We start from the raw sequence: 12995 nt of genomic DNA, 5'->3' as shown, positions 1-12995 counted from the left end.
AATTTGGTGTATACAAACTGTATGCAGGAATGAGTAAACTGTATGAAATTGACACGCGCGGATTTCACGGCATAGTGATTTAAAGGGTTATGCATTGGGCTACCGTGGCTGCTGAATAGCCTACGAATTGTTCACAGCCGGGCGACATTCTCTTGTGACAAACACCTTGACCCGAATAAATCACGGTAATGCGAGCACACCAAACGAGTCGCCTTGAACTACCGTCACATTAAGTTTTTCGCTTTACACTCCAGTATACATCCTTGCCGAGCGGTGCTAAGTGTTGACATGCTCCCACCGGACATGAGAGTATATACGAATTCGTGTTGCTAAATTCTGTGACACGAAGCTCTTATATCTTTAACATAACATGCTCCTACCACGCCGACGCCTCACTTAAAGCGCTGCCAGGCGCAGCTCTCCTCGAGCCATGGCGCCGCGTCGGTAGCGACGGGAAGTAGGCGCCTCCCGCCGGTTTCGGGTGGCGCAGCAGGCCGCAGCTAGTGCGCTTCATCAAGTGGCCGTGGTACATGTGACGCGCGCGACAGTCATACTTTGCATCCTTTTTGGCGAGTGCACGGGCGCTGCTAGTTAAAGGCTCGAAAACACACCGTTGAGGATGCTTTTTTTTTTTTTTTTTTTTACAGTGGATCAGAGCCACTGCAACATAATGCTTCCTCCAATCCGATTACCACCAACTCCATTGGACTTGCAGGAGCTCGTGTCATAGTGCCGGCGAACGATGTTTGCCGATCCATCGACCTGCTGTCCTTCAACATGATTCGCGGCATTGCTGCAGAGCTGATTTACATGGTTGGCATAGGTATGACCATGCTCGTCGCCATGAGCTTCTTGGTATCGGGATACTTGGTCAAGGAGAGAAGCTTCACGCCCACTGAGTCGAAGCTCGACGACGATGTGGATGAGCACAGGACACTGGTGAACGAGCTTAAAAAGGAGGGAGACTTCTCCGAACAGGCACTGGTTGCTTGGAGGCTGCACAAGCGCTTCGGGGCGCTGCATGCCGTCAAAGGACTGTACCTGGCATTGAGGCCATCCGAGTGCTTCGGCCTGCTTGGAGTCAATGGCGCCGGAAAGACCACCACGTTCCAGATGCTGGCCAAGCTGATCAGCGCCTCGTACGGTGACGCCTATACCGCCAAGGCCCGGCTGAGCGGTAACACACGCAAGGTTAGCCCAATGTGATCATGGGATACCTGGAGATGGAGGAGAGTTCAAGCAAATGAATCATTTATCTGCACGTCTATTGACCACTGCCACAAGGCGACAAAGAAAAGTTCTTTCTACGCGAAGTTTCGAAGAATAAAATTGCCGAGGCCCAAAAATTAAATCCAGGACCACCCGGTGTTCAGGGCAGCCGGCCTAGCAACTAGTAAAACAGGGTGGAAAGCTTGGTATAAAAGCAAGGCTGAGCGGATCAGCTCCAAGCGAGTAAGATGTTAGTACAGTGTATTCAGCGTCATCCTCAGGATGTGTAAATTCGTGTAAATTAGTGCATAAATTCGCATTGGTCCACCTGATCGCAACCATACGGATCTACAAAAATGGCATCTATAGCTTATTCAGAAACTTCCCGGCCGAAATAGTTCGCCTTTGTTAGAGGTACCTCGTACTAACCCCGTTTGAAATTAACATTTTTTGTTCATTCTGCATGGCCGTATCATCCGCTAGAAAACCTAGTTAGCTTTATTAGTATAGAGACTGCCCCGGATCGGCTTAGGGTGCACTTCCGTTCCCTCACCAGGATAGATTCTCGTCCACTCAACGTCTGCGAGGATGCCGTAAAATTCTCGTTAACAGCCGGTTTGATGCTGTCAGGAGGGTGGTTTGGCGGCAGAGGCGAAGGGCGTAGTTCCAGGCAATTTCACGGGAGGGTGCTGGCTGTTAATCATCATCATGGAGTGACAGCACGTCTCTAGTTTAGTTGAGGTCACGTGAGCGGGGCAGACACGCTCAAACGAGGGAACAAGGAGAGGAACGACATGGAATGAAACATGGCGCTGTTGGAGCACGTGTGTTATGACTAGTCGTTGGCGCGTGACATTGGTGAAGTGCGACACAGCTTATAGGGAGCTTTGCAACCGTTAATGCATCACTGCACTTGGACGTGTACGTTTGTCTCTATTAAGAGTTGGTAGATTGGATAAATTTCTCTATTTATTGACAGGAGATCAACATCTGGTCTAACCTACATCAATACGTGGTGCTTGAATGCGTTAACAAGTATTTTGGAGCTCCGTGCCTTGTTCTGTTTATGATCATGGGGGACATTGTTGTGGCGACCTTGGAGCTTTTTCTAAACGCGTGCCATTCCTACCGGTGCTTCATTTGCATTAAACTGTGCGATGTCAGTGCACGTTAAAAACCCCAGGTGGTCGAAATTTCCGGAGCCATCCAACTACGGCGTCTCTCATAGCCTGAGTCGCTTTGGGGCGTTAAAGCTACCAAAAACTAAACCTAATTTAGTATCATTGCATGATATTCAAATAGGGTGATTGTTTTATGCCAGCAGAAGACTCGGCAAGTATTGTTTCTTAAAACAGCGCGTACGGTGCCATTTTTTCTTAATTTTCATGAAGGCGAATTTCATCATCAAAAGGATGCATAAACATTACTGCGTCAAGCTCGACTTTGAAAGTGAGAGAGTATGTAGGGTTCCTCCGGTGTTTGACCGATCCTGGGATTTCTTTAGTGAAAATTTCAACTGTAGGCTCCGTTCATATCTAACTCGAGTGATGTGCGCGTCATTGTGGCCACTTCAGCATACATGTAAAGAAGCGTCTTTAAATTATTTTTATGAATGTATTTTGCACCTCATGTCCTTTAAGAAATTCGAATGCACCTAACAGAACACTAAAGTATGAAGCGTCATTTCGAAGGCTATTTGGAAGGGAAAGCTTCACTACACCTTGTACAGCCAAAGTCGCCGTGCGGGACCGGAGCCGCTAGTGCGCATGCGTCGTAACCATGACAACCAGCTTCGCCGTTGCACTTTTTGGCTGATTTATTTATTTATAGGAAGAGAAAGGCGCGGTAACTGTCTCACTTGTTTTTCTGTGGACACCGCAACCGCGCCGTAAGGGAAGGGTGGGAGTGAAAGTGGAAAGAAAGAGGAGCCGTAGTGGAGGGCTACGGAGTAATTTCGACCACCTGGGGATCTTTAACGTGCGCTGACATCGCACAGCACACGACGCCTCTTCGTTTCGCCTCCATCGAAGCGCAGCCGCCGAGGTCGGGTTCGAACCCGGGTTCTCCGGCACAGTAGTCGGGCGTCTTACCACTGCACCACCCCGGCGGGACTTGCACTTGTGCTCCGCGGCTGCGCTCGCTACAAAGGGGAGGAGAAGGGCAGCGTCATCCTAGCAGACGCACGCCCCGGCGCAGTTTCTGTCAGGAATATGTCCATCTTCACAACACATGCTATTGTGCCATTTTAAAACTATAGCTTCAAAACGCAATCACATTTTATATCGGAGTGTTCTTCAAGCCCACAACAATTATGAACAAACTGCTGCCTATATGCGTACAGGATGACACAATAAAACTGTTAGAAAAATTTTGTTCTGTCGGTACTTGCTTCAGTACTGTGTCGGCCCGCCGGGTAAGCTCATACGCGCACATATCGGGATAGTTTTAAAAAATGTTGTTTCATACTTTTTCAGTCCCTTATAGTGTGCATTCGGCCTTCCTTTGTGAAAGTCCATGGTCGAAATACAACGCAGACCTCCACTACGATACCTCTTCCTGTCTCACCTTGTTATACAGCTGGCTAAGCTGTCCATAGATGTAGGAAAGATGCTGCACCTTTCTATTCCTGTACATCAATTTACAATTTACGCAGTCTGCAAGGCTCCCGTGGGCTGTGTGATGTCAGTGCACGTCCAAGAACCTCAGGTGGTCCAAATTTTTAGAGCCCTCTACTATGGAGTCCCTAATAACTCGAGTCATTTTGTGACGTTAAATTCTATAAACTAGGTTAAATGCAATTAGCTGACTTGTTTTGGGGGAAAGAAAAGCGCAGCATCTGCCTCACTCTGTGGACACCTACACGAAGCTGACACGACAACTTTAGACAATTGCGCTAGGTTCTGAACCTCAGGATTAGTGCTTTTGCCCTGCCATTGGTCAGAAAATGACCTAAAGTTGGCTGAGAACAGTGTAAACAGTTTAAGGAGAGACGACAACACGCCGCGGTTGCTCAGTGGTTAAGACGCCGGTGCTTGCGTTCTGATGGAGGCGAAATCGAGAGGCGTCCATCTTCTGTACGAGGTCAGCCCACATTAAACACCCCAAAATGGTCGACAATTGCCCTCAGCAGAGACTAAATGAAGCCCAGCAGCAGTGGCGCTGTGGTTAACATGCCCGACAATTGTGCCGGAGGACATGGGTTCGATCCCGACTGCAGGCTGCAGCGTTTCGATGGATGAGAAACTGTGTGGGATCCGGTGCTGTGCGATGTCAGCGCACGTTAAGAACCCCAAGTGGTCGAAATTTCTGAAGTCCTCCACTATGGCGTCTCTCATAGCTCTAGTCGGTTTAGGAGGTTAAACCCTACAGAATAAACTATTTGAGGTGAAAAGCTAGATGCCCGTGTCCTGTGCGATTTCAGTGCACGTTAAAGAACCCTAGGTGGTAGAAATTTCCGGCGGCCTCCACTACGGCATCTCTCAAAGCCTGAGTCGCTTTCGGACGTTAAACCTCATAAGCAAATATTCCGGAGCTTTGTGCTAGGCAACCTCTCCTCTTTCATTTTTTCCCTTCCGTCGTCTCCCTTTCACTTAAGGCACCATTCAGGTGTCTGAACCGAGATGTTTGTTGTTGCAGGTTCGTGCAGACATCTTCAAAAAGAATGATGAGTAAGACAGGGTTTTGGACTGACAGCGCGCGGTAGACTCGGCGCCACGTTGCGACATTGACAAACGTGGAGAAAGCCGGGGAATAAAAGCAGTAAAAGGCTGCCTGCTGTATTCCCTCCTTCTATATTTTGGTGCCGAAATCCGGCAAGGTATTGTGAGCTCCTCCGTCGATCATTTCTATAGGTTACAAGACAAAATCCAACGACCTTCCAGGAAGATACCAGGAGCTCCGCCAGCGAACTTCACCGGAGAGAGACGAAAAGGGGCTCATCGAGACAACATGGACCACACCAAAAGGAAGCGCGTCGTTCAAGCTTTTCATACCCGGCTCTGCCACGAGGCAAATGAACTATATAAATCGAACGAAATGAATATTCTCTATTAAAACTCATTCACGCCAGACAGAAAGCCGGTAACGACAGTTTACGCATGTTAAATGAGAAGATGCAGGCTTTTAGAGTCAGTAACGTCTGTGCAGTAGAAGTAACAGCAGTAGAAGGGTATGAGGAAACTGCCACGCGGACAATGACGCTTCTCTGCCATCACATCGAGGCCTTTAAGTTCGTGCTCCTACTGCCCATAGCCATTGTTTTATGAAGACAGCAGTTGAGCTCACTGCAGCAGCTGCATTGTCTACGAAAGCAACTTTACCGAATTGTTTCTCGGAATCACCTTTCGGCACAACCGCCTGTTCTGAAATTGAACTTAAAGAGACGCAAGTTGTAAATGCCACCGTTCTCACAGCGATGCCTAATTTTATTCGAGATCACCTCCAAAGGCATTATCGGAGGAATCCTAGTACACCGAGACATTGCGGGGAGTCACTGATAAGAGCGACGATTATAAGTTGGTCCAGAGCGATGTCAGCAGTCACTAAGGAACTGCTGCCATGCTGTGCAACCACTTTTGGAAGATACGTATTGCAATGAGGGGCCGATATAGATGGGGCTATTCAACAGTAAAGAAATCGTCGGGCCAGTAACGCACTTTAAATGTCAGGCAGAGGAATCTAGAGTTTGCAAGCAATATTGTATTCGGACCGCCAGGGAAAGAAGACTCTCTTTCTGACAACATGGCCACAGAGCGAGCTTCCAAAGCAATCCAGAAGCCAACAACAGAGAACGATGGAAGTGCATGCGCTTTGAGAAGACAAGAAAAAGACCGAACAGCAAAGATCTTAGCCTTCATCGAAGAGATCACAAGCGCAACATGTGAAAAAACAATGCGAGAGACAGACGCCTCAACAGTGATTCTAGCAGACACGCCAACGTCTGTAACCTTGCGAAAGGTATGCCGAGGTGCAAAGCGAAGAGTTTGTTTCCGGTTTTATTACACAGGTGCAACGACAGAGTCGTGCAATGCCGCAAGCATTTGTGTAGTGCGGAAGGGTGGTGAAAAGAAAGAGTGATCAAAATGCCTCGAAAAGTGACAGCAAGTGTTCCACTAGTACAGAACGAAACAAAGCCAGTGCGCCGGAAAAGAACATGGTGGAAACCGGTTGTTGTGTTGTATCAGAGTGTGAGTAGTGGCAGGGCGTTGACGTCAAAGGTCAAGGATGTGCGTTCAAAAATCGAACTGGAGCTATGAATTTCCAGTCCTGTGCTCAGTTCCCGGCACGCCAGCGTTTCCACGTTCGCGCCACAAAGCACCACACTGGGGTCACCAAGAAGTCGTAAGAGCAAGCTGGAGCCTTATGACGTGAGTCTCAAGCCAGAGGTCCAGCAGTAACTGCATAAAACGATCAGTACTCTAGGCAACAACTGTGGTGCCAATGCTGATACAAGTGGTGGCAAGCTGGTCTCCATCCAACAAAGTCGGAACATCTGGACATCGTGCAACATTGACGAGGTCCCATGGCTATGATGATGCTCAGGTGATGCTATGATGATGATGAGCAGATCAACGATGAATCCGATGATATCTTGAACGACTGCAACCAACAGGTGGACCACGATGAGAAAATGAAGCAGATATGCTTCACGAGTCCCAGCAACTTCCAATGTACACCCCTTAGGACGAACCTCTTGGACGCCATCTATTAGTCACAGGTAGCTATCATAAGAGGCGTCACAGGCTGGTAAAACTACCCAGGTGCCACAGGACTTGCTGAACTCCTACATGACCCAAGGGATTCACGTCGAGCGTTGTATTGCAGTCACCGAGCGCCGACGAATCAGCACAGTCTGTTGCCGTGCGTATATCAGAAGAATATTCGGAAGAATGTGGACAGAATGTAGGCTACGGTATGTCATTTGAATCTGTGCTGCTACGGCCCTATGGGTCCATCTTGTTCTGCCCTGTTGGTGTCTTGTTGCGAAGGTTACAAGCCGGTTTTCGTGGAGTGTCTCATGTCATCATTTTCGAAATTCACGAACGAGATATCAGTATGGACTTCATCATGGTGGTCATCAGATACTATAATATGAGACTGCTCCAGCTTCGAGCTACGTTTCGCCTTTGCAAGGATCATGAAAAGGAAGGCGGGGTTTTAGACAAAGCGCGCAGCAGAGACTCGGCGCCATGTTGCGACATTCACAAGCATGGGGACAGCCGGGGAGTAAAAGCGATCAAAGGCGGCCAGGGGTATGCTCTCCTTCATCTATATGTGTGTCAAATACTGCACCTTTTCTTTCCTATAAATAATAATATAATTATAATAGTTGGTTTCCAGAAAAGGAAAGGCGCAGTGTCTGTCACATTTGTTCTATGAGCACCTAAACTGCGTTGTAAGGGAAGTTATCCCGCCGCAGTAGTGCAGTGATTAAGATTCCCGACTACTGTGCCTGAGTACCCGTGTTCGATCCTGACCGCCGGCGGCGGCGTTTCGATGGAGGTGAAACGAAGAGGCATCCGTGTGCTGTGCGATGTCAGCGCACGTTAAGAATCCCCAGGCGGTCGAAATTACTCCGCAGCCCTCCATTACGCCGCCCATTTCTATCTGTCCACTTTCACTCCCTTCCGTCCCCTCCCTTACGGCGCGGTTCAGGTGTCCACAGAAACAAGTTTAATAGATGCTGCGTCTTTCCCTTCTTGTGAACAATCAGGGAAGAGGGAAAGGTGGAAGTGAAAGTGGAAAGGAGGAAAGATGTGCCGCACTTAGTGGAAGGCTGAGTAGTAATTTCGATCACCTGGGGGTCTTTAACGTGCACGGGAATCACTCGGTAGACAGGCGCCATCGAAATGAAGCCGCCAGCAGTCGGGATCGATCTCGGATACTCCGGAACAGCAGTCGGGCAGCTGAACTACTGGACCACCACGACGGGGCTATAAACAACTTTACATTTACATGCATGTGGCACTACAGTCTGAGAAGAACCAGAGACCAAGCATATCCGCTTATGCAGCGTTCGTGACGGACTGCATGAAGATTGCTGGCAATAAGGAAAACAAAAGATCTGCGTCAATTGGAATGGCAATGTACGCGAGACACGTTGCGCATATAGCCGCTAGCAAAGCGGCGCGCTAGGCCGATTGTGTAGAGTGTCCCAAGACGTGTACCCTAGAGGTAAAGGCGAAATCCTTAATAGAAATGTTTCTCGCCAAACACTAAGGCCAAAGTGCGAGTGCAAGAACTGAATCGATAATGTGTTGGTGGTAATTGTTATGATAGCATAAATAGTGGAAATGTAAAGACATGTGATGAAAACGTGCAATATTAGTGATAATGAAATGGTGATAATTGTCATACGGAAAAAAATAGTGGTACAAACATTAGGGACAAGGAAATCAGCGATGAGCAAATTATTGATAATAATACTAGTAAGAAAGAAATCAGTATAAGGACATTAGTGACGAGATAATTTCTGGTAAGGATATTAGAAACAAACAAATTACTAATAAGGTTTAGTTTGGTTCGTGGGGTGTAACGTCCCAAAGCACCTGAGGCAATGTGAGACGCCGTAGTGAAGGACTCCGGAAATTTCGACCGCCTGGGGTTCTTTAACGTGCACTGACATCGCACAGCACTCGAGTGTCTTGCTTTTCACCTCCACTGAAAAGCTGCCGCCGAGCTCTGGATTCGATCCCGCAACCTTGGAAACAGTAATCGAGCGCTGTAACCTACAGCGCCACCCCGGTGGGGTCCAATTACTAATAAATAATGATAAGGATTTTTTATAAGAAATATAGTGATAAGGATGCTTTCGTATTTCTGCAATGCGGTTTACAGAAGTATTCAAAGTTTTTTCATATATGGGAGCGGGGCGGCGTTTACATCTCCATTGCTTTTGGTAGTGGCAGTCGCAGATCAACTACTGCTTCCAGCTGGGAGGGCTGCTGGACAGACTGAACTCGTACGAGTACCTCTACCTGGTCGGGCGGCTTCGCGGCATCAGCGACGCCGACCTTGAAGCAATGGTCGACAGCGTTTTGTCCGTCGTCGACTTGAAGGAGTACGCTGGCAAGCCGTGTGGAGTTTACAGGTGCGCAGTGGCCTTAATGAGACAGGGCTCTTTCAGAATGCGCGCAAGTCGCCTAAGGGTGGCGCAGATGCTATCTTCGGCGCTCTAAAGTCTTATTCCTGGCAGTGTGTTGTACCTAGCAGATGTAGGCAGGTAACGACACATACTCGCTGCCCATCTGGGGTTTCAAGTTTCCTCTAAACACAATTGCAAGCTCAAATATTTTCCGCTGCGCGAAGCGAAAGCTGCAACTCAAGAATAATTTTAAGCACGATTTATGCAAAATTACGTGCAGCTTTACTGCATTGCGGCACGTACAACCGCTCCTTCAAATTTTGTGGTGTATGAGTGCTGCTCAACACTAGCTGCCGGTCCTAATCTAACGATACACCGGTAAATAACTCGTTACTAAGGAAAGCTACTTTAGTGATATTTTAATATATTTTATTAAATCTTGGTTGCCCTATAGCGGCCACGTGGGCAACGCGGTGTTTGCGTTACTGAAGTTCCCTTTAACAACGAATACAAAAAGCCTCTACAGAATCCCCCAAAGTATGACAGGTCAGAATTAGGTCAAGGTTCGAGGTAAAGTCCTCTGTCATAAAAAGTACAAGCAAAAGAGGTGTCCGTTTCTAACCGTACAGAAACGATATATCGATAACGTTATTCGATGTCACTAAGGTCTTACATGTAAAAGAAATATCACCAAGTATAGGGACCGAACAGACCGCTTGTTGGCGCCCCGTCCAGGAAAGCGGAACAGCGGACAACCGCTAGAGTGGCTAGCGAGTGCTTTGCCTGAAGCGCCGGTTGAGTTGTACGTGCTCTCCTCGGCCGACTGTGGATCTGCAGTCTTAAAAACAAATCAGGGAATCAGTGTCAAAGTACATTCATTGACTACATATGGCACGTACTACATGTCCTCCCAACTTCTGGTACCAACGTGTGCTCACCTGTTGGTACCAGCGAGAGGGGAGGGACATGCTCCCCGGATGCAGCAGGAGCCTGCTTTTGGCTGACATGTTTATAGGAACAACGTTAGCACGCCCTGTTCTGTAATCATCTCGCCAGAGTCACTTCGCTTCCACTGCGTGAGGTCAGCGACCTTTACAATGACTTACTGAAATGTGCTTTGCTGTATCGCAGCGGAGGCAACCGGCGCAAGCTGTCTATCGGTTCTGCGCTGCTGGGACTCGCTCCGCTGGTGTACCTGGACGAACCTTACGCCGGCGTGGACGTGGTGGCGCGAAACAAGATATTCCGCGCCATCGCCACATTACGCAAGAACTCGAGCGCCGCCTTCGTGCTAACCTCGCACAAGTGGGTGCCCCGGTTTTAAGCGTGTCAAGCAAAAGAGCCTTTCGAAGAAATCCGCATGCTACCATTGGCGTTGATCTGATACAGCAAGGTTCGCGGTAAACTGCATTGCACCTGGCGGTTTACCGCGACGTTGCTGTACTGTAATAATACGCTCTATATCGCTGCGCAAAATGGTTGATTGCGGCGTCATCAGATATAGTTTGGAGGGCCTTCTTTCATCGGCATTTGCTGTCGTGGGGTGGTTGATCTGTAGCCGTCATTAGTTTAAACTGACATACAATTTACACTTTTCGCAATCACAAGGACGTTTGTTCGTGGGAACTGACAGATATGGGCGGTCCCAATCTGCACCCTGTGATTAGATTTGATTTTACTAATTATTAGAATGTTTGAAATGCACTCTGCTTAGGGTGCCTATATGTGCGCGCTCCCCTCCACCGTTCCGTTCCAGTGGCTAGAATAGGGGAAGTACGCGGAACGTGCTGCCGACTCTGAAGCCCTTCCGCGATGCTCCGGAGCGGGAGGTCCAGGGGGCGATGACGCCCGCTTACACGTCCGCTCAATGCATGTTGTCTGTTCGCCGCGCGGTTAATCAGCCGCGTTTGAGACATCCCTTCAAGATCCGCTGCATACTTTCTGCTCTTACTGCGACCACCACTTTTACACGGCATTTAATTTTTTTGTCAGCTATCTAAGTCATGCCGATGTAATTTTATTATTCTGTACAATGGTTATTTTTAGGCGGAAGAATTACAACCCGCATTCTGAGCGGAATTTCGCCGGGGAGGTTTTGAAACCTCTTTCGAGGAGGAGGAGGAAAAAACTTTATTAAATGAGCGAGTTTGGACCCTTCAAGGGCCCAGGGCCACCGCACGGCCCTCACATTACGTGCATGTGTCCAGGTCACGTAGGGCCATGGCACTGGCACCCCGGTCCACACAGAGAAGTTGTATGTCCAGGTCCTGCGACGTAAGGAGGGCCTCCCATTCCTCCCATGATCCGATGGCGGGCTGTCCCTGCGGGGGAGGATCGGCAGGGCAGCCGAAAAGAATGTGGTCTAAGGTGGCGTGCAACTCTCCACAGAGAGTGCACTCAGGGGAAACGGGTCAGTAGTAGGATAGGCGTTGAGGGATGAGAAGCGTTCGGGTTTGAAGACGCCTCCAGAGGATTTGTTGGGAGTGAGACAGCTGGGGGTGGGGAGAGGGGTAGAGTCGACGGGCAAGGCGTGCTTGCTGTGTGAGCTCAGAAAATGTATGTGCCCGCTCCCTCGAGAAATCCCGGCATGGGTCGCCATTTGCCCGGCTAATAAGTCCTCGGGCTATGTTATCGGCGGCCTCATTTCCGGGATTGCCAGAGTGAGCCGGCACCCATATAAGCTCAATACGCCTGTCAGAATTCAGGGTGCACATTCTCAATATTTGCCACGCGGGAGGATGGACGCGTCCGCGGACGCGTCCGCGGGCAAAGTTAAGTATGGCTGTTTTGGAGTCGCTAAGTATGTAAGCCGCATCCGTTTGGGCGATTGCTAAGGCTATAGCCACTTCCTCTGCTTCCTCCGAGTTACAGGGAGGGTCTATGAAGTGATTGAGTGGGGGGGCTGTTGGATTGTAGGCCACAGCTACCGAACGGTCTGAACCACATGCGGCGTCCACCCAGCGGACATACTCTGCAGTCCCATAGTGTTTATGGAGAGCTTTGGCTCGCGCGACGCGGCGGGATTGATGGTGTTCTGGGTGGACGTTCTTAGGAAGAGGTTTGAGGATAAGCGCTGAATGCACGGCCTGAGGGAGAGGGTTTAACTCTTCAGCATGTGCGGGTATGCGAATGCCGAGAGTATCCAGTATATGTCGTCCTGTTTGCGTGCCAGCCAACCGAAGGTACTGTGTGTACCGATGTGCCTCTATAAGTTCTTGTATATTGTTGTGCATTCCTAGTTTTAAGAGCCTGTCCGTGCTAGTGGTCTTCGGTAGGTTGAGCGCTGCTTTGGTAGCCATGCGGATTAAGGCATTGATTTTATCTTTGTCTGCACAGGAGAGGTTCAGGTAAGGAGAGGTGTAAAGAATGCGACTGAGCACAAAGGCATGTAGTACCTTTAAATTGTCAGCTTCATCTAGGCCGGCTCGCGAGTGTGAAACCCTTCTCAAAAGATGGATGACGGAGTAAGTAGACTGTTTTAGTGCCTTCAGGGTAAGGTCGTTTTTCCCCGTATCCTGTAAGTTCAGACCAAGAATGCGGAGGTTGGGAGTTTGTGGTATGGGAGTATCGTGCAGATAAATTGTTATGGGGGCGGTAGGAACACGCCGCGGCCGGAGTAGAAAGAGTGCTGACTTTGTCGGGGAGCATTCAAGGCCAATTTTTTCCGTGTGGGTAGATATAGCTGTGGCCGCTTCTTGAAGTG

At 49.0% G+C, this 12995-nt stretch overlaps 1 protein-coding gene across 1 annotated transcript in view; it reads left to right on the top strand.

Annotated features, from left to right (window-relative positions):
• The window catches only part of LOC146173514 (phospholipid-transporting ATPase ABCA3-like), a 109870-nt gene that overhangs the window by 80808 nt on the left and 16067 nt on the right, over window positions 1-12995 (top strand). The window contains exons 18-20 of the mRNA XM_084585212.1: window positions 716-1191; window positions 9111-9298; window positions 10424-10597. Of these exons, the coding sequence (XP_084441338.1) occupies window positions 716-1191; window positions 9111-9298; window positions 10424-10597 (838 nt within the window). The remainder of the gene's footprint in view (window positions 1-715; window positions 1192-9110; window positions 9299-10423; window positions 10598-12995) is intronic.

Source organism: Amblyomma maculatum, chromosome 11, assembly GCF_055883805.1.
Source record: "Amblyomma maculatum isolate TAMU_Amacu chromosome 11, ASM5588380v1, whole genome shotgun sequence".
Lineage (NCBI taxonomy): Eukaryota > Metazoa > Arthropoda > Arachnida > Ixodida > Ixodidae > Amblyomma > Amblyomma maculatum.
Note: the sequence above shows the minus strand (reverse complement) of the source record. Positions and strands in the feature narration are given on the sequence as shown.